The 20,967-nt window shown below is 65.6% G+C and overlaps 2 protein-coding genes across 2 annotated transcripts in view; both read left to right on the forward strand.

Annotated features, from left to right (window-relative positions):
• The first annotated feature begins 185 nt into the window (after positions 1-185).
• Positions 186-10,448, forward strand: CNPPD1 (cyclin Pas1/PHO80 domain containing 1). Its single transcript, XM_044978487.1, has 8 exons — positions 186-660; positions 2,344-2,446; positions 3,472-3,553; positions 4,406-4,526; positions 4,612-4,740; positions 6,132-6,193; positions 6,819-6,936; positions 9,145-10,448. The coding sequence occupies exons 1-8, from the start codon at positions 388-390 to the stop codon at positions 9,838-9,840; spliced, it is 1,584 nt and encodes a 527-aa protein (XP_044834422.1). The 5' UTR covers positions 186-387; the 3' UTR covers positions 9,841-10,448.
• A 3,129-nt stretch (positions 10,449-13,577) lies between these two features.
• The window catches only part of SLC23A3 (solute carrier family 23 member 3), a 29,125-nt gene continuing 21,735 nt past the window's right edge, over positions 13,578-20,967 (forward strand). Inside the window, exons 1-3 of the mRNA XM_044978474.1 lie at positions 13,578-13,754; positions 15,992-16,149; positions 16,368-16,453. Of these exons, the coding sequence (XP_044834409.1) occupies positions 13,647-13,754; positions 15,992-16,149; positions 16,368-16,453 (352 nt within the window). The 5' untranslated portion in view covers positions 13,578-13,646. The remainder of the gene's footprint in view (positions 13,755-15,991; positions 16,150-16,367; positions 16,454-20,967) is intronic.

Raw genomic sequence — 20,967 nt, forward strand, 5'->3', positions numbered from 1 at the left:
GATCTTAACCTCTCAAGTCCTCCAGCTGCTTATAAGCTGCCAGGAGGTAATAATGTTCCATCCTTTACCCCTGTGTCCTGCCATCCAGAGGAGCAGGAAGCATTTCACACACATTGATCAGGTTGCGGAGTCCCCAAGTAGCGAGCTGCTGTCCCCAGCTTGCAGAGAGGGGAAACTGAGGCCCAGAGGGGGAAGTGACTCAGCCAGGGTCACAGCCCCTAGAGCTGGAGATGCGAACAGAACCCAGGAGTCCTGGCTCCCAGCCCAGTGCTTGACCCGGCCCATCCTGCTTCTCACTCAGCTGCCCGGTGGGATGGGGGCTCGGCGCTGTACTCGCGGGTCCCCCAGCTGGCTCCGCCCCATCAGACTCAGGGTCACAAGCACTAGATGACCCATCCCCGCGGTATCCGGGCGCTGAGTCAGGAGGCCGCAGAAGAGCCCGGAGCTTCGCTGGCTGGTGAATCACCGCCGGTAGCTTCCGGGCCGGGCTGCCTGAGACACTCCCCCTGCCCCGGGAAGAGGAAGGGAGAGAGACGGACCCTACTCCCGCCCCGCCGCGGTACGGACCGGGCCCCCAGCAGCCCCCGCGGGATGGATCTGGACGGGCTGCTGCTGGACGAGGAGGGGACCTTCTCCCTGAGCGGCTTCCAGGAGTTCACGGTGAGCGTCCCCCGAGGCCTCCCTGCCGCAGCCCGCGCCCCCCCCGGCTCCCAGCTCGTGCTCCCCCCGGCCCGCGCCCCCCCCGGCTCCCAGCTCGTGCTCCCTCCGCCCCGCGCCCCCCACGGGTCCCCCGCCCCGGCCCGCGCCCCCCCCAGGCTCCCAGCTCGTGCTCCCCCCGGCCCGCGCCCCCCGGCTCACCCTCCCCGGCCCGCGCCTCCCCCCGGCTCCCAGCTCGTGCTCCCCCCGGCCCGCGCCCCCCGGCTCACCCTCCCCGGCCCGCGCCTCCCCCCGGCTCCCCCCTCGTGCGCCCCCCGGCCCGCGCCCCCCCTCCCCGGCCCGCGCCCCCCCTCCCGGCCCGCGCACCCTCCTCCCCCGGCTCCCAGCTCGTGCTCCCCGCGCCCCCCCCGGCTCCCCCGCCCCGGCCCGCGCCCCCCGGCTCCCCCGCCCCGGCCCGCGCCCCCTCCCCCGCCCGCACCCCCCCCCCGGCTCCCAGCTCGTGCTCCCCCCTCCCCGGCCCGCGGCCCCTCCGCTCCCCCGCCCCGGCCCGCGCCCCCCCTCCCCGGCCCGCGCCCCCCCAGGCTCCTCCTCCCCGGCCCCCGTGGGCCTCGGGGCGGCGCTGGGCAGGGCCGCGGCGCGGGCCGCTCTCGGCTGCGGCACCTGCCGGAGGACGCGGCGCGGGCGCGGCCTACACCCGCCGCTCGGCTCCGCCGGGCCCGTCTCCAGCCCGCGGCCCAGCAGCGCCCAGCCCTGCCGGGAGCCGAGCCGGGCCCGGGGATGAGCGAGGGACCCCCAAACCCAGGGACCCTAAAATCCCCCCCCCCCCCGCCGCGGGCTCCCAGCTCCCTCCGCCCCAGACCGGGTCAGCCCAAGGGTCCGTCCGGCCAGGGCCGGGCAGTGACCCAGTGACCCCCCCCCCCCCGTTCTCCAGGGCCAGGCCCCCCAGCGCAGGGGCTGTGTCCCTGCCTAAGCGCCATGGCTGGACTGTCCCCCAGGAACTTCTCGGGGGCTGTTCTGAAGCCAGTTACGCTTCTGGCCTTGCCCCGTGCCCTGGCGAGGAGCTCCGCAGGCTGGCTGGGCGCCGGGCGAAAGCGCCTCCTTGGGCTTCTTTTAAACCCTCTTGGCCGACCCCTGGTTCTTGTGTTATTTACCCCGTCACACAACACTTCCCAATTCACTCTCCACACCAGCCATCCCCTTACAGACCTCTGCCATATCCCCCCAGTACGGTCAGGCACCCAGCCCCATGCTGCAGGGATCCCGAAACCTCCCATTGCCAGGGACTGGATGACAGGATGGATCAGTCAACAATTGCCCTGTATTGCTCATCCCCTCTGAAGCATTTGGCGCTGGCCACTATCAGAGACAGGGCACTGGGCTGGAGGGACCATTGGTCAGACCCAGTGTGGATGTTCTTCTGTTCTTAGTCACCTCTCTCCTAAAATGAACAGTCCCAGACTTTTAAATCTCTCTTCATATGGAAGATGTGCCATCCCCCTAATCACTTTTATTGGCTTCTTTGCACCTTTTCCAATTGGAATGTATCTTTTTGAGATGGGGCAGGATTCCAGGTGTGGCCGTATCATGGGACCAGCCTGCAGTTGTATTGAGGACCCAGCACATCTTTCTGGGACCAGGGCTGGGTGGTCTGCAGCTTTGTTCTCATCCTTCCCATCCCATCTTCAGTTTCTGCCAGGGCACCAGCAGCTGAGCGAGAGGGTGCGGAAGCGCTTGTATTATGGCTGGGACAAAGACTGTAGCCTGGACAATCTCTCCAGCCCGGTGGCCGGTGAGTGGTGCCTGTCTCTGTGTGGCGAGGACGTGTGCTGAGCCAGGGATTGGAACTACCCACGGGCTGAATGAACTCAGTCATCTACTAAGGCCACGTCTACACTTGAACCGCTACAGCTGCTGCGGTGCAGCACTTCAGTGCAGATGGGAGGGTGTCTCCCAGTGCTGTGCTTAACCCACCTCCCGCGAGGCGGTGGCCAGGTTGACGGGAGAATTCTTCTGTCGCCCTAGCGCTGGCTGCGCCTGGGGTTAGGTTGGCGTAGCAACGTCACCCAGAGGGGTGGATTGTTCACACCCCGAGCAACGGAGCTGGGTCGACCTCCGTTTTTGCTGGCAAAGGCTCTGGCCCCCTTTCCCCACAGATGTGTGCACGCCCAGGCGTGTTTCTGCAGGAGCAGTGGCCAGCAGGTCTCCCTTCTCGTTATGATTTATTAGCTGTGTTAGGGTAGAGCCTGGGGGCCAAGGCCACTGTGCTGGGGGCTCTACAAATTCAACGAGGAGCCCGTCCCTGCCGTACAGCTTGCTTCTGCGCTCGTGCCCCCTGGAATAGCCGTAGCAATCCAGCGGGGCTGGCGTGGCACAAGGGGCCCACCAAACTGAGGCTGGGTTGTGTTTGAGAACTAGGGTGTAAATTTCAGAGCTGTTCGGGCCTTTCCCGTAACGACTGGGGAGCCCATCTCTGTCTGACCTTCTGCCAGCATCTCTGTAAACCCCTGACTACTGAGCGGGGTAACAGATGCTGAACTTGGTGGTTGATTTCTGGCTGCCCAGCATGAGACGCACTCTCAGGGGCTGGTTTCCGAGGGCAGGTGCCTCGAGCCAGGCACCATAAATTACTCTTGAAAATCTTGCTCCAGGAGGGGAGGGCATCCATTCCCTGCTGAGCTCCCTGCCTCTGGGTAGAGGGGTGTTGCTCCCGGCTGGGTGCTGGCGTTGGTTGTTCATTGGGAGGGAATCGAGGGGGGTGGACGGGGGCAGCATTATTGCTGGTGTTAATCCCTGTGCCGCTCTCCTCTGTCCTAGACATCGCCGTCGAGTTGCTCCAGAAAGCAGCTCCCAGCCCCATCCGCAGGCTGCAGAAGAAATACGTTTGCCACGTGTCTCGGTAAGACGCGACCCCTCCTAGCCCGTCGTCTGCAGCAGGCGGGGGCCTCTGGTCTGGCTCGACACTTCAGCGTGGCTACCAGCCACATGGATGGGGAGCCTCTTGCCGGAGAGCATCCCCACCCCAGGCATCGCCCCTGTGCTGTCGTGCTGGATTTCGATGGCCCTGCACTGAGCTTCTCTGGGCCTTTTCCCTTGTCTGCCCCTCTGATGCTCTCCTGGGTCGCTTGTCCTGGGTCACTGTTTGACTGATGTGCGCAGCCAGTCCCTGAGCTATATGGCAGTGCACGCCATGCCTGTCTGGTCTGTATTTCAGCCTGGGGTAGCTCCCTGGGGCCTGGTGCTCTCAGGTTTCTGTAGTGCCAAAGGTGAGCAATGAGGCTTCTGGGTTTTGCACCTTGGCGGGGCAGGGAGCCAGCCGGTACCACTGCCTGTGCAGCTCTGTCCAGGCGGTTCCAGTCTCTGTGTAAGGGATTGAAGGATTTCCTGACACAGGCAGAGCTCGACGCTGGTGGCCCAGAGCCCTGCGGCTGGGCCGCTCTCCCCTCTGTCCACTAGAGAAAGCCGTGACCTTTGTGAACGCCATGACACTCAGGGCAGCTCCGCAGGCACAAGCCAGACGCAGCTTCACTAGCAGGAGGAGCCGAGCCACCTGGTGTGATCTGTCCATCTGCCAGGGGCAGTTACGGGCGTGCACACAAACCTTGTTCTACCCAGCAGCAGGCAGCGTATGCCCTGCCCTGCCCATTACGTGGGGGGATGGGAGCAGCCAGGCTGCCTTGGCAGTGGTGGGACGCTGTGTGTGCCGGGCCGCAGAGGAACCCTAAGTCCTGCTCTCGCCCCGCGGTCACAGGGAAGCCTGCATCTCGCCCTGCTCCATGATGCTGGCTCTGGTTTACATCGAGAGACTCCGGCACCGGAACCCCGAGTACCTGCAGCAGATCTCCTCCTCGGACCTCTTCCTGATCTCCATGGTGAGCCAGGCCCCGAGTGGGCTGGGGCAGGGGCGGGTTCTCCCCTGGGGGCTGTGCTGATGGGCGCTGTGCTCCTGGCTTGCAGATGGTTGCCAGCAAGTACCTGTATGACGAAGGGGAGGAGGAGGAGGTGTTCAATGATGAATGGGGCGCAGCTGGCAAGGTGGGGGTGCAGACCGTTAACACGCTGGAGATGAACTTCCTGAGCGCCATTGTAAGTAGTGCTGATGTAATCGCTGGAGTGCCTGTGTCCTGAGCCCACTGGGGGGGCCCCTTTCTCTCTCTCACGCACACGCGCACACACGATCAGGGTCCCGTTGCACCGGGCGCTGCACAGACCCAGAGCGAGGTGACAAGACCAGTCCGGACGTGCTCGCTCGGCGTCTGTCTGTGTCCGGGTGAGAGGCACTGGGCAGAGGAGAAATGGCGCGTCAGGGTGCCGGGGTAGCTCGTAGTGCTGAGGGTGACCCGGCTAACTAGCAGAGGGCTCTCCCAGGGCTGCGCGGGGCTGGGCACGCTGCGAGAGCTCAGGGCTGGGCCTAGCTTTCAGGAGGCGTCTGACCTGGGCAGCCGGGCCAGGGCCTGCTGAGGTGCTGCACTCAGTGGGGCGTTGGGGTGAAATCAGAGGCTGCATGGAATAGGATCAGCTGACGGAGGGGGAGAGGGCTTCCCGCCTGGGTGGGAGCAGCTGGCCCCTTTCCCAGGGTGCAGCGGGACTGTTGCCCCCATGAGCCATGGGCTTGGCCCAGTAAGATCAGACATGGAGGAATGTGTCTGCTGTGGGCCCCACCCTGGTGTGGGCTGCTCCATCCCCAGTCAGCCTGGGCTGGGAACAGCCTGCTCCCTCGTGCACAAACTATACCCCTAGTTCTGCTGCCTGACCCCCCACTCCCGGCCAGGATCCCCTGGGCTGTCGGCAGTGCAGTGTGCACAGCTGGCCAGCAGGGGGCGCTCCCGGCCCACCTGAGTGCAGGTTGGAGCATCTCAAGGAGCGTCGCGGGCAGCTGGGGGTGCTGAGCCGAGGCTGGTTGCGGGGCCGGGGGCTGGCGTGCAGAAGGGGAGATTGGCCTGGGGCCCCGGCTGGCGTAGCACATTCCCCTGTGGGAGGGGCCGGCAGGGGCTGGCGCAGAGTTGTCCCATTGTGGGAACGTAGCATTTACTGCAGCTCGTTAGGCCTTGGTTCTGTCCAGCCTGGGATCTGCCTCCCCCATGAAGTCCCCCCTCCTCCTTTGGTTCCTGGCCATTGTGCATGCGACTGCGGCCCTGCTGGGCTCCCCGGGCCAGCCGTGTCTGCGGAGGGGCAGCGAGAGTGTCCCTTTGGGGGCAGCCCGAAGGGGACTCCCGCTTGCAGGCGGTGGTTGTCCAGGCTCCCGTCTGAGCTCTGGCTGGGCAGAGCAGTGATCACACCACGAGGGGGCCAGGGCAGGGGGGAGGGGACAGGCTGAAAAGCCCCCAGCCAGGCTGGGCAATGGGCCAAATGGAGCTGGAATTCCTCCGCTGGCTGCCCAGCCTCTCTCGACCCCGCTCAGTCCATGCTGGGGGCGCCTGGCCTGCCCAGGCTGTTACCGGGCACCCTCCGCCTGACTGGTGTTTCCCTTCCTGCAGGACTGGACCCTCTACACTGACCCCAAGGAGCTGTTTGAAGTGCTGAGCTGGCTGGAAGGATGGTAGGGGGTTGGGGCACCGGGGTGAGGGGGTGTGTTCATGGCAGGGGTCTGGCTCCGAGGCAGATATAGCACCTCTGCCCTGCCATGCCCGGATCTGCTGGGGTACGTGTCGGCCAGCCCCTGCTCTGGGCTCCTCGGGCCCCACTCGCTGCATTCTGCAAACCCCTCCCACCAGCCGGAGCTGTCCCAGGAGCAGGCCGTCCACTTGCCCAGGGAGCTCTAGGCTGGACTTGGGTGAGGCTCGTGCTAGTCACAGCTTGTCCGAGGTGGCCTCGATTACCCGGCAGCGGAATCCCTTTGGTGTGTGTGGGGGCTGCACCCTCTTCCCCTGGTGGGGCTTTGAGGGGAGTCAACATGCCAAGCCCCAGGGCAGAGAGGGGGAAGGCAGCTCCTCCTTGGCCTGGGCTCGCCCTGAGCAGAGCCGCACATGGCACCAGTGCACTTCGGCCGCCAGGGACCTGGGGCTCGTCAGTGGCACGCTGAACCCGCGGGCAGAGGCACAGAGACTCTGCCAGGAGCTGCGATGCAGGCAGCCACCCATTCACCGATGGCAGCTGCAGGCACAGCCAGGGCGGGAGAGGGTCTGTGCCCAGAGCACACAGCTAACTGCCTTCCTTCCCCTCAGCGTGGCAAGGAGACAGGGCACTCAGCGTGGCTGGTTCACCTACACGGACCTGTGCGTCCTGCTGGAGCAGTCCCTCTGGCAGCATGCCCTGGGCCAGTTCTACCAGCAGGTGGCAAAGGTGAGAGCTGGCCAGGCCCCGAGGGCACAGGAAGCCTTCCCGTAAGGAGGCACCACAGGAGGGAGAGAACCAGGAGGCAGGGCCGTCCCTAGGCATACGCAGAATACGCAGCTGCGTAGGGTACCATGAAATTTCATGGTGCCCTAGGCAGCTGTGTGCATACGCAGCAGCACCAGCTCCAGCGACCAGCCCTATCCCCCGGCCGGCCCCCTGCAGGCTGCGCCCACTGCAAGGGACAGGCCGTACCTAGGGGCTGTGGGGCCCCGGACAACTCCCTCCGCCCCACCTCTTAACCTTCCCCCCTGCTCCACCCTCATTCCACCTCTTCCCCCCGTGATCTCGCACTCACTGGCAGCGCTGGGAAGCAGAGCAACGTGGCCCCAGCCTGCTCTACTCCGCCAGCTCCCAGCCACGGCGCTCCGCTTCCCGCCGCCGGTGAGTGGGGGGGAGGGGGGGGTTGGGGAAAGGACGCCCCCCGCGCTCACCATCGGCAGGAAGCGGAGAGACGCGGCCCCAGCCGTGTCGCTCGGGGAAAGGGGGTGGGGAAAGGACGCCCCCCGCGCTCACCGGCGGCGGGAAGCGGAGAGACGCGGCCCCAGCCGTGTCGCTCGGGGAAGGGGGGGTTGGGGAAAGGACGCCCCCCACGCTCAACATCGGCAGGAAGCGGAGAGACGCGGCCCCAGCCGTGTCGCTCGGGGAAGGGGGGGTTGGGAAAGGACGCCCCCCGCGCTCACCATCGGCAGGAAGCGGAGAGACGCGGCCCCAGCCGTGTCGCTCAGGGAAGGGGGGTTGGGGAAAGGATGCCCCCCGCGCTCACCGGCGGCGGGAAGCGGAGAGACGCGGCCCCAGCCGTGTCGCTCGGGGAAGGGGGGGTTGGGGAAGGGACGCCCCCCGCACTCACCGGCGGCGGGAAGCGGAGAGACGCGGCCCAAGCCGTGTCGCTCGGGGAAGGGGGGGTTGGGGAAGGGACGCCCCCCGCGCTCACCGGCGGCGGGAAGCGGAGAGACGCGGCCCCAGCCGTGTCGCTCGGGGAAGGGGGGGTTGGGGAAAGGACGCCCCCCGCGCTCACAGGCGGCGGGAAGCGGAGAGACGCGGCCCCAGCCGTGTCGCTTGGGGAAGGGGGGGTTGGGGAAAGGACGCCCCCCGCGCTCACCGGCGGCGGGAAGCGGAGAGACGCGGCCCCAGCCGTGTCGATCGGGGAAGGTGGGGTTGGGAAAGGACGCCCCCCGCGCTCACCATCGGCGGGAAGCGGAGAGACACGGCTCGGAGGTGGCAGAGTAGAGCAGGCTGCTGCTCCGATTCCTGCTGCTGCTGGAGAGTGCCGGGGGGGGACCGCTTTCCCCAAGCCCCCTCCCCTGAGCGACTCGGCCGGGGCAAGGGGGGCTGTGTAAGGCACCCAAATGGCTAGTGGCGGCCCTGCCAGGAGGCCATGGGCCAGAGCCAGGAGCCATGTCCATGAGTGCACTGCCCCCTGCTGGAGGGCATGAGAGCTGCTTTCCATCAGGCAGGTTTTGGGCAGAACATTTTCCAGGGAAAATTCCAGTTTTTGTTGTTGAGAAACCAAACTGCTGAAAATGGAATCGTTTTACCTTGGAAGTGCTGCCGCAAAGCCTCTTGGGAAATGTGCCTCAGTTGCCTTTTCTGCTTGCTGGACTTCATTTCCCATGATGCACCACGGCATTCACTCTTGGGGGGTAGGTGGTGCATCATGGGAAATGTAGTCCAAGGGCGGAGCCTGACTGATTGAGGGTATGTCTCAAGCCACAGCGGCAGCATTTCTGGGAGGAAACAGGCTTTTTTGCCAAACATTTTGGCTTATGAAGATGTTCCTGGGCAAACTTGGATGAAAGTGACGACCCTCCCCCCCCTTTTTGGACCAGGGCGGAGTGGTTTGTGCATTGCTGCCCCCGGCAGGACAGAGCCAGTGGTCAGCATGGGTCACTCCTGCTGGCAGGTGGGTGGCAGTCTGTGTCACCCTCGTCCCCCGTGCCAGCTGCTGGTCAGAGCCTGGGGCGGAGGGCTGCAGCGGAGAGCCCTGGTTCCAGCCCCGACGTCCTCTGCATGGCGTTAGCCGGCATTTGGTGGGGCCGTTTTTGCTCTGCCAAGGGGTACTGGCCTCACAGCTGGCCTGCCCCCTGCGAGGGGCACTAGGGTCACTGTCTGTGTGGCCCCCCGGGCACTGGGTGACCAGTCTCTCTCTCCTCACAGCTGGCCTGCTTGCTGGGCGTGATGTACCTGACTGGCATTGCTGCAGTCTTCGCCTCTGTCACTGTGGTGCACCAGGTCGTGGGTGTGAGGAGTGCCGGCCCCGCTGCCCTCCGGCCTCTGCTGTTCCCCATGGATGGTGGGCGCCCGCTGGGCTCTGGGGCACCCCTCGCCCCCTGTGTCACTCAGCTGCCAGATCCTGGGCTGGGGCTGCCTGGCCCCCTTTCCCCCTCTGGCTCCGATAGCAGCTCCTGTTGTCCGGTGGAGAACGAGACGGAGGAGGAGCAGTGCTGCCCTGGTGGTGGGGTGACGGCCACGGCACTGTACCTGTGGGGCAGCGTGCTGACGGCACTGTCCTACACGGAGGCCCCAGGCTCTGCCATGCAGACTAGTCCCCAGCAAGTGCCCCCTCTCTGCCCAAACTGCCTGAAACTCCGCAGAGGGCGCAGCACCTGTGAGAGATCCAACCGCACGAGCCCCAGCCGCCCCTTCACCCCGCCTGCCCCCTTTGGACTCGGCCTGGGCCCCGCTCGCCTGGCGCTCTGCTGCAGTGGCTGCTCATCCGGCCCCAGTTGGGGCTGGCATCCGTCCGCAGCCCTCAGCCCCCAGGACTGGCCCGACCCCCTGGCACTGAAGCAGTGCTCCTTCCAGGCAGCCATGGATCTGGGCAGAATCAAGACCTTCATCTTCCCCAGCTAGGGCTGGCCTGGGAGGGCCAGGCCCCCGCGTTAGTTCCAAGCCAGCGTTTGTACCCTGTGGGTCGGGCTTCTCTTCACCAGACCCTTCAGGCTTTACTGGGTGGGGGCAGCTATGGGCAGGGTGGGGGGGCTGCCGGGGGCTGGCACGGGGGCTTGGCGGCTGTGGGGTGCAGCGACACTGCTGGGGGATTAGGGTGCCCCCAAGCAGGGGTGCCAGTCTGGGGAGGGCACCTTTCACCCGCACCCATTGCTGCCTCCCAGTGAAGCTGGGATCTCAGCCCCCTGCTGCATTGGGCAGCGTGGAGGGTGGGGGGAGCGAGGGGGCACATGAGGCTCTGGGTCCGTGGGCTGCACAATGGAGGGTCTGGGGGGGGAGGGGCAGGGGCACGCTCTGACAGGGCTGTAAGATCCAGAGGGGAGTTAGGGGCCTGACGGCCTGGAGTGGATCTGCTGGGCGTGGGGAGAAGGGGCTGGTTCTGCTGCCCAGCCTCACCTGCTGTGCCAGCTCTCGCCCCGCCCAGCACCAGCTCTTTTTACGCTGGATTTTAAATCCGTTTTTCACTCTTTTGTAGCTGAAAATCTCTTCCAATAAAGGTAGCTCTGGCCGTGCGCCCGTCTCGGCCTTTCTCCTACTGCCTCTCGCCCCAGCGGGTCCCAGGCCAGGGGCGCTTCCCCCACCACTGAAATGCAGCCACCTCTGGGCCGGGGCACAGCGGCTGGTTCAGCCCCCAGCAATGCAGGACGGTGCGTAAGGAGGAGCCTGCTGAAGGGGGAGGGGAGGAATTGCCCCAGCTGGACTGGGCCCGGGCCCAACATCTCGGCCATGCAGCAAGGCAGCAACTCTCCTCCGCTTCCTGCCTTGGCACCCTAGAGGCTGCCTGAGACCTGGAACATGATTGCTCCTTGTCTCCGTGGCCCAGCCCCCATTCTAGGTGTGTTCTCTCCCCAGCCGCCTGCAGCAGAAACACCCCCCCCAACATGCTTCACCCCTGCCCCGGCTTCCCCAGGAGAGAGCAGGAGAAAACACGAGTCACGTCGCCTAGTGCCCTGTGGAGGGGCTGCTCCCACCGGGGCACAGCCTGCCCCCCTCCTTCCTCCAGGTCTGGGTCAGCAGGGCAGAGCGAGCTGAGCCCCACCCCAGGGTGTCTGAGCCCCTGTTCTGTGTCTCTTGTGCAGGGCGCTGAATATTGGGGCTTAACTGCTGGTAATAGTGACCCTAAGGGAGCGTGCCCCCCCCTGCAGCATAGTGGCCCCTGGATCCAGCACTGAGTGGGAGGTCACCCCATAGCAACCCCCCCACACCCATTGGGGCATGGGGCTCCCGGCAGCAGCGCACTGCGATCACTGACTTGGAGAGCACCCCATAGTGAGGCCTCCCCCAGCACAGTGCTGCCTAGTGAGTCCCCCAGCTGCTCCCTGCAGTACGGGGCTTCTGGCATCACTGCACTGTGATCACTGACTTGGAGAGCCCTCCCCCCCAGCACAGCACCACCTAGAGACTCCCCCAGCCGCTCCCTGCAGTACCGTGTCCCCGGCAGCGGCACACCGCGATCACTGGCTCAGAGAGCGCCCCTAGTGCCCCCCCTCCAGCATAGCCCCCCTAGTGAGCCCCCCACCTGCTCCCTGCAGTACCATGTCCCTGGCAGCGGCACACCGCGATCACTGGCTCAGAGAGCGCCCCCTAGTGCCCCCCCTCCAGCATAGCCCCCCTAGTGAGCCCCCCAAGTGCTCCCTGCAGTACCATGCCCCCGGCAGCGGCACACGGCGATCACTGGCTCAGAGAGCGCCCCCTAGTGCCCCCCTCCAGCATAGCCCCCCTAGTGAGCCCCCCACCTGCTCCCTGCAGTACCGTGTCCCCGGCAGCGGCGCACTGTGATCACTGGCTCAGAGAGCGCCCCCTAGTGCCCCCCCTCCAGCATAGCCCCCCTAGTGAGCCCCCCACCTGCTCCCTGCAGTACCGTGTCCCTGGCAGCGGCACACTGTGATCACTGGCTCAGAGAGCGCCCTCTCCTCAATCCCCAGCGGTACTTTCTGGAGTCACTGGGAGGTCCCAGGAGGTCTCCCATCCAAGCACAGTCCCTGCTGCCCCCTGCTTAATATGAGCGGTCGGGAAAGGTCCCAGCATCCAGGACTCCCATGGCCTGGTCCCCTCTGACCGGCCCAGGAGCCTGCCCCCAGCGGGGGTGCCCGGTTTGGGCTGGTTTTGCTGGCAGTGCTGGGATGGCCGGTGTGGGGGCAGGGGGTGGGGAGAGGAGCTGCCGGTTGCCCCCTGAGGAATGTGGGGAATGCACGGCTCCCCTTTGCCCTTTGCTCCCTTCACAGCGTCCAGTTAATCAGTGAACTCAGGGAGCGAGCAGGGGCTGGGTCTGCAGCTCCCCGCCCAAGGGAATCGCCAGCCCCCGGCGCTGCACCCACCCAGGGCTGGGCACAAGGGAGGGGGGACCGGTGAAGCACAGGGAGCTGTATTCACCTCAGTGGAATAAATAGGCCCAAAGAGACACCGGTGTTACCGTGACCCAGTCGCTGTCCAACATTAACCAGCGTTAGCCACCGTGGGGTTTGGTAGCCAGGACCTGAGCCGCGTTAGCACCCGGCAGACATAGCTGCCGGTCGTGCAAGCCCTGCACTGAGGATATGGAGAAGGGGAAAAGCCGTTAGAGCCTTTGGACTAGACGGGAGTGAATGAGGCTCTTCTGGTAACAGCAGCCCTGTCCCCTCTCCCTGGAGCTGGGGAGAGAGAGCCCAAGTCTGACAGTCTGTTAGATGGGTGGAAAGATGGTGAGATCTGTCCTGGGGGAGAAGTTAGCTGAGATGGGGAGGGGGCTGTTGGTGCTGTTAAAATCTCATCCCCGTTCCTCAAGGACAAACCAAGCCGAACACGCACGAGGGGAGCCGCAGCGTCGGTCTCGGGTGCGGACGTTCATTTGCAATGTCACTGCGGGCAAACCCCAGGCCTGGGGCTTGGCTCGGCTGCCCTTGGTCCCAGGCTCCGGCAGCTGCAAGGGATGCTGTCTTGGCCGGCTGAGCCAGGCTCCTGTTCGACAGAAGGCGAAAGGAGAGAGAGAAAAAGGGCCCCTGGCAGTTTGGGGGTGTTTGGGATGCAGCCAAGGCCAGTGGAAGTGGCGGCGTCGTGTGGGTCCCTCGGCCCAGCCTGCTCCCACACCTCTCGGGATCCAGGCAGCAGAGGCCCAAGGGTGTCTCAGTAGCCAGGCTGGGACAGCTCACTCCTTCGCTGCCTTCCAGTCGGGGTGTTTGCGTCTGGCCAGCTGTTCTCCCAGTCTCTTCTTGTGAGGCTGCGCTGGGCGGCCCTGCCCGGCCCCTCCTCAGCTGGGCTGCTGCAGGGGCACCCGGGCTGTGGGCAGGGAGCAGCTGGGCTCTGCCACTGCCTGGGGGGCGTTTGGCTCCAGACGGCTGGGAGGGTCCTCAGCCAAGGGGGGCAGAGAGCCCTGAGGAGCAGCTGTCTGCAGTGGTGCCCGTCCCCCAGCCTGGCACAGGGATGGGTGATTCCTTCTACCGGCTGCGCCCAGAACTCCCCTGCACGGGCGCTGGGGGAGCGAGTGCGGATCGGACCAGGGGCTGGGGCTGGGGTGCCCTGAGCGTGGCCCGAGCGCTGGTACCATGGCAGTGCCTCGAGGTCACAGCACGGAGTCTGGGGGGGGGGGCAGTGAGCGGTTCCTTGCAGTCGGGTTAATGGCTAACCGGCCGGGGGCTCGGGCAAAGGTCACCTCCACTCAGCCCTGCTGTGGCCTCCCCCCGGCTGCCATGCCCTGTGCCAGACGGAAGCAGGGAGCATAGGGAAGGGGCAGCATGAATGGGGGCTGCTGCGCGAGCCCTGCCTCCCGGAGCCCTGGGCGCGCCTCCTACTCCCTGCTGAAGACGCCCCCCTGGGGCTTGAGCTGCTGCTTCGCCCTGCAGGTGAGAGCTGCCGCAGGCGCTGGCAGGGGATGGGCTCGCTGCCTGCGCTGGGGCGAGGGACAACCCTGACACCCCAGGGCCCAGGGTGGGCGGGGGCTGGCGGGACGGTCCCTGCACCTCCGAGAGCATCGAGGGCACCATGGCACGACACCCAGACCCTGCAGGATCTAAGGGAAATCCCCAGGAGGGCTGGGGAGCCGGTTCTCTGCCCGTGGAGGGGGGTGGGGCAGGCGTTAGGGAATGGGAGCCGGGTCTGGCCCGGCGCTTCCTGCAGCTCAGCAGGGCAGGTGCCAGCGTGGTGCTGGGATCCCCGTCGGTGCTTGGGGAAGGATGTGGTCAAGACAGAGCTCCCCCCAGGCCTCCGCTGCAGTGCCAAGAGTCCCAGGGACCGTCCAGCCCCACAGGGCACAGCCCCTCCCTGGCCGCCGGCTGCACCCGCAAGGAGTGAGACGGGGCTGGCTGGTCCCCCCAGCCCAGCCCAGCCCTGGCACCAGCCTGACGTGATCAGGCCCCAGCTCTGTGGTACGTGTTCCCCCAGCGTTTCACTGAAGCCTCCTGCAGTCCGACCGCCTGCAGCTGGGCAGCTCACCCTGTTCCAGGAACCCCCCCACACCACATGCCCTGGGGCTTGGCCCCTCACCCCCATTGTGTGGGGGGGAAACTGAGGCACCGGGAGGGGCTGGCCAGATTTTCAGTCCTATGGGGCCTGGCCCTATGTGAGGCGCTGTGGGTCTCCCAGAGTGTCGCCAACCGAGCAGGGCTGGGACTTTGCCGGCTGCTCTAGCTCCGAGCTGGCTCTTGGGCAGATTCTGTTACAGCCTCTGTTTCTACAAAATTGGACTGTTGAGACTCTAGCTGCTGATGGGAGTGTTAAAGGGGCCAGGTGTGCTGGGCAGCACAGGGCTGATGGAGCCAGTTGGGACTGAGGGGCACTGGCACAGCTATGGCGGGAGGGAGCCCAGGGCAGGGGTGACAGGGGGCTGCGGGTTGGGATTGGGGGGAGCAGAGCTGCAGGGTGGGGCGCAGAGCCCGGGGGCAGGAGTCAGAGCCCCAGGACGGGGGGCAGAGCCCCGGGGCAGGGGGCAGAGCCCCGGGACGGGGGGCAGAGCCCCGGGGCAGGGGGCAGAGCCGTAGGACGGGGGCAGAGCCCCGGGGCAGGGGGCAGAGCCGTAGGACGGGGACAGAGCCCCGGGGCGGGGGGCAGAGCCCTGGGGCAGGGGGCAGATCCGTAGGACGGGGGCAGAGCCCCGGGGCGGGGGGCAGAGCCCCGGGGCAGGGGGCAGAGCCCCGGGACAGGGGGCAGAGCCGTAGGACGGGGGCAGAGCCCCGGGGCGGGGGGCAGAGCCCTGGGGCAGGGGGCAGAGCCGTAGGACGGGGGCAGAGCCCCGGGGCGGGGGGCAGAGCCGTAGGATGGGGGCAGAGCCCCGGGGCGGGGGGCAGAACCGTAGGACGGGGGCAGAGCCCCGGGGCAGGGGGCAGAGCCGTAGGACGGGGGGCAGAGCCCCGGGGCAGGGGGCAGAGCCCCAGGACGGGGGGCAGAGCCCCAGGGCAGGGGGCAGAGCCCCGGGGCAGGGGGCAGAGCCGTAGGATGGGGGCAGAGCCCCGGGGCAGGGGGCAGAGCCGTAGGACGGGGGCAGAGCCCCGGGGCGGGGGGCAGAGCCGTAGGACGGGGGCAGAGCCCCGGGGCACGGGGCAGAGCCGTAGGACTGGGGGCAGAGCCCCAGGGCAGGGGGGGCAGAGCCCCGGGGCAGGGGGCAGAGCCGTAGGACGGGGGCAGAGCCCCGGGGCGGGGGGCAGAGCCGTAGGACGGGGGCAGAGCCCCGGGGCAGGGGGCAGAGCCGTAGGACGGGGGGCAGAGCCCCGGGGCAGGGGGCAGAGCCGTAGGACGGGGGGCAGAGCCCCGGGGCAGGGGGCAGAGCCGTAGGACGGGGGCAGAGCCCCGGGACGGGGGGCAGAGCCCCAGGACAGGGGGCAGAGCCCCGGGGCAGGGGGCAGAGCCCCAGGGCAGGGGGGCAGAGCCCCGGGTCAGGGGGCAGAGCCGTAGGATGGGGGCAGAGCCCCAGGACAGGGGGGCAGAGCCCCGGGTCAGGGGGCAGAGCCGTAGGACGGGGGGCAGAGCCCCGGGGCAGGGGGGCAGAGCCCCAGGGCAGGGGGCAGAGCCGTGGGGCGCCCTATGCTGTACAGTGGCACAAGCCAGTGCCTGCTGTCACCCGACCCCCCGGCCTCACTCTCTCTAGCACCTGGCTGTCCAGGCCTCTCTCCTCTGCATCTTCCACCTGCTCCTGCTCCCAGCGCCCCCCGTCCGGGACCAGAACCGGAACTGGAACGAGCTGCTGGCCCGGAGCCTCTTTGCCTGTGGGGTCTCCACGGCGCTGCAGACCAGCCTGGGTAGCAGGTGAGTGAAGGGCCCTGGGGACTCCTGCGGGTTTGGGGTGGGCAGGAGGGGGCACCCACCTCTCCCTGAACCCAGGCACCCGGGGAGACGGGAGCCTGCACCTGGGCCAAGGGGGTTTCTCTCCCTGCTCCCACTCCCCTGCCGGGGCGGTGGGGGGGCAGACGTGTTAGCAGCCCCCTCCCCACTTCCCAGCTGATCTGTCTTTGCTGTTCCTGCAGGTTGCCTTTGGTTCAAGCGCCATCGTTCGAGTTCCTGGTCCCCGCCATGGTGCTGAGCCGCCACATGCCCCACACGGCCAGGAACGGTGAGCGGAGCCCCCGATATATCGTCCCGGCCCAGCGGGGACCTGGCCACGTAGGAGCCGGGCCTGGCCCAGGGGGGACGTGGGAGCGCGGGAGCCAGGCCTGGCCCAGGCAGGGACGTGGGAGCGCGGGAGCCGGGCCTGGCCCAGGGGGGACGTGGGAGCGCGGGAGCCAGGCCTGGGCCAGGGGGGACGTGGGAGCCGGGCCTGGCCCAGGGGGGATGTGGGAGCCGGGCCTGGCCCAGGGGGGATGTGGGAGCCAGGCCTGGCCCAGGCAGGGATGTGGGAGCCGGGCCTGGCCCAGGGGGGACGTGGGAGCCGGGCCTGGCCCAGGCAGGGACGTGGGAGCCGGGCCTGGCCCAGGGGGGATGTGGGAGCCGGGCCTGGCCCAGGGGGGACGTGGGAGCCGGGCCTGGCCCAGGGGGGACGTGGGAGCCAGGCCTGGCCCAGGGGGGATGTGGGAGCCGGGCCTGGCCCAGGGGGGACGTGGGAGCCGGGCCTGGCCCAGGGGGGACGTGGGAGCCGGGCCTGGCCCAGGGGGGACGTGGGAGCGTGGGAGCCAGGCCTGGCCCAGGGGGGATGTGGGAGCCGGGCCTGGCCCAGGGGGGGATGTGGGAGCCGGGCCTGGCCCAGGGGGGACGTGGGAGCCAGGCCTGGCCCAGGGCGGATGTGGGAGCCGGGCCTGGCCCAGGGGGGACGTGGGAGCCGGGCCTGGCCCAGGCAGGGACGTGGGAGCCGGGCCTGGCCCAGGGGGGATGTGGGAGCCGGGCCTGGCCCAGGGGGGATGTGGGAGCCGGGCCTGGCCCAGGGGGGACGTGGGAGCCAGGCCTGGCCCAGGGGGGACGTGGGAGCCGGGCCTGGCCCAGGGGGGACGTGGGAGCCGGGCCTGGCCCAGGGGGGACGTGGGAGCCGGGCCTGGCCCAGGGGGGATGTGGGAGCCAGGCCTGGCCCAGGGGGGACGTGGGAGCCAGGCCTGGCCCAGGGGGGAGGTGGGAGCCGGGCCTGGCCCAGGGGGGACGTGGGAGCCAGGCCTGGCCCAGGGGGGACGTGGGAGCGTGGGAGCCAGGCCTGGCCCAGGGGGGACGTGGGAGCCAGGCCTGGCCCAGGGGGGACGTGGGAGCCAGGCCTGGCCCAGGGGGGATGTGGGAGCCGGGCCTGGCCCAGGGGGGACGTGGGAGCGTGGGAGCCAGGCCTTTTGCCCGATGGCCAGCCCAGCGCTCTGCGCCTCCCCCCCGAGGGGAGCGACTGAACTTGGCTCTCGTAGAGGCAGGGGTGTTAGGCAGCCAGAGCCCGTCACCCGCAAGTGCTGCCTCCAGCCCAGGGACGCTCCCCTGATGGTCCGTCACCCTCCCCGATAGGCTGCCTCTTACTCCCAGGCTGGCTTGTCTTGCTCCAGCTGCCAGCCTCAGGCTGCTGGGTCACGGTCCCTGAGTCAAGGTCCTGAGTGACCAGGGCCTGCTGTGTTCAGGGAAGGAGAAGCAGGGACCAGGGGATAGGGAGGGGCTGGGGGCTGTGTTCCTAGTCACGGCTCTTTCTTGTTCCTTCCTCTGCTGGGGACACATCCACTCGGTGTTACGACCCCACCCCCCAGGTGGCATCTCCTTGCACCCGTTCCTTGGCCTGGCAACTGAGCAGGGCACGTACCAGCTGCAGGGCAGGGCACCTGGCTCGTGGCCCCAGAGCACCCACTGATGTGCTGCCACTACCCCAGCCTGGCAGTGCAAGGAGTTTGGCATCTCTCTGCTTCTGCCCCAGCAGGGGGCTTTCATGGCTGACATTTCAGGACTCAAAGCAGCTTCAAACCCAGAATGTAAGAACGGACACACCGGGTCAGGCCATTTGCCTGTCCAGTCCAGGGTCCTGTCTTCCTGTAGTGGCCAGCGCCAGGTGCTTCAGAGAGAGTGAACAGAGCAGGGCAATCACCGAGTGATCCACCCCCTGTCGTCCAGTCCCAGCTCCTGGCAGTCAGAGGTTTAGGGACCCCCAGAGCAGGGGGTGGCATCCCTGGCCATCCTGGCTAATTGCCATTGTTGGACCTATTCTCCAGGAACTTCTCTAGTTGTTTGGAACCCAGCTATACAGACGCTCCCCGACTTACGCAAGTGTTCTGTTCCGGAACGCCTTGCGTAACTCAAATTTCGCGTAAATTGGAAACATATCTCTGACCATTACGCAAAAAAACCCCAACCCCAGCCTCCTATTTCTAGTTTATGGAACATTTTCTGTAAGCTCAGATTTGCGTACATCGGGTTTATGTAACTCGGGGAGCGTCTGTAGTCTTGGCTTTCACAAACTCCCCTGGCAAGGAGTTCCACAGGTTAACTGTGCATTTTGTGTGAAGAAATACTTCCTCTTGTTTGCATTAAACCTGCTGCCTATTAATTTCATTGGCTGACCCCTGGTTCTTGTGTTATGTGAAGGGGGTGTGACAATGCGGTTCTGGCAGGATCCAACTGAGGTGCCAATTCAGGACCAATTGCTTAAACAGGGCAGTCACAGCCCTAGGCTGGGGGTTTTCCACCTCTAAGGCAAACCAAACCAGCCAGACAAAAATGACTTCGGTCTCACCCCACTGGCTAACCACAAGTCACACAAGCAATTCCCTTAGACACTCCAGTCTCCTAGTATCACCACCAGTCCCACTCGCCCTGGGGATGAATGGTTATGAAAACCAACACCCCAGTGAAAGAAAACAGTTCTCTCGATCCCAAAAAATCAAGCCCCAGACCCAGGTCAATATACAAATCAGATCTTGCCCACAAATCACGCTGTTGCCAATCCTTTAGAATCTAAAATCTAAAGGTTTATTCATAAAGGGAAAAAGGTAGAGATGAGAGCTAGAATTGGTTAAATGGAATCAATTACATACAGTGATGGCACAGTTCTTAGTTCAGACTTGTAGCAGTGATGGAATAAACTGCAGGTTCAAATCAAGTCTCTGCAGTACATCCCCTGCTGGGATGGGTCAGTCAGTTCTTTGTTCAGAGCTTCAGTTTGTAGCAAAGTCCCTCCAGAGATAAGAAGCAGATTGAAGACAAGATGGAGATGAGGCATTTGCCTTATATAGGCTTTTCCAGGTGTAAGAACGTCCTTGTCCTTACTGAGGAAAATTACAGCAAAATGGAGTCTGGAGTCACATGGGCAAGTCCCTGCACTTTGCTGAGTTACAAGGCGTATCTGCCTTCTCTCAGTGGGTCAATTGTAGCTGATGGTCCTTAATGGGCCCTCAAGCAGGCTAGGCAGAGCTGACACCAACTTGTCTGGGATGTTTCCCAGCAGCACAGCACAAGTTTGAAATACAGACAGTACAGAGCCAATACTCATAACTTCAACTACAAAATGATACAGACACACAGACAGCATCATCCTAACCAGCAACCCCTAACCTGGTCTTAGACACCTTATATGACCCCCTTTACATAAGATTTGGTGCCACTACAGGACCTTGGTTGCAACCATGTTCTATATGGTCCCAGATTATATCAATAACGTCACAAGGGGTAAATAACACTTCCCAATTCACTCTCTCCACACCTATCCTGATTTCATAGGCCTCTGTCATACCCGCTCTCAGTGGCTGGGAACCACGGCCAATGGGAGTTGTGGGGGCGGTGCCTGCAGGCAGAGGCAGTGCACAGAGCTGCCTGGCCACGCCTCCGCCTAGGAGCCAAGGGAGGGGGATGTCCCTAGTTCCGGGGATACCCCCAAGGTAAGCGCCGCCCAGAGCTCACCTCACCCCTGTCCCGTGCCCCAACCCCCCACCCCCAAACCTAACTCTGCTGCTGCTGGGGGGCGGGGCGCAGAGGCCCGAGACTGCCCTACCAGTGGCTGGCGAGACTGGCGCAGGGGCTGCCTGAGCTGCTCCCGGGCCAGGCGCACCAGCCCCTGCAGAGGTCATGGACAAACTTGCAGCCTTATGCATGGTGAATCCAAGCTCTGTCTGGAGTGGTAGGAACTAACTTAGACCCCATCATTAGCTATTGCATGTGGGATGATGTTTTCCCACGTGCGTTACTTTGCACTTATTAATTGTGAATTTCATCAGCCACTTTGTTGCCCAGTCACCCAGTTGTGTGAGATGCCTTTGTAGCTCTTCGCAGGCTGCTTTGGGCTTAACTATTTTGAGGAATTTTGTATCATCTGCCAACTTTGCCAGCGGTGATCACCATTTACCCCATTTTCCAGACCTTTTGTGACTATGTGGAATAGGCCTGGGCCCAGTACAGAGCCCTGGGGGATCCACTATTTACCTCTCTCCATTCTGAAAACTGGCCCTTTTTTCCTACCCTTTGTTTCTTGTCTTTCAGACAGTTACTGATCTATAAGCAGGGCCGCCGGGGGGGGAGGGGGGCAATTTGCCCCAGGTCCCGGGGCCCACAGGGGCCCCGCGAGCCCTGGCCTGGCGGCGGTCTGGGTCTTCTGAGGCATTTCGGCGGCGGGGGCCCTTCAGTCGCTCCAGGTCTTTGGCGGCATTTCGGCGGCAGGGGGCCCTTCGGTGCTGCTGAAGACGCGGAGCG

The sequence above is a fragment of the Mauremys mutica genome, chromosome 10, assembly GCF_020497125.1.
Source record: "Mauremys mutica isolate MM-2020 ecotype Southern chromosome 10, ASM2049712v1, whole genome shotgun sequence".
Classification (NCBI taxonomy): domain Eukaryota; kingdom Metazoa; phylum Chordata; order Testudines; family Geoemydidae; genus Mauremys; species Mauremys mutica.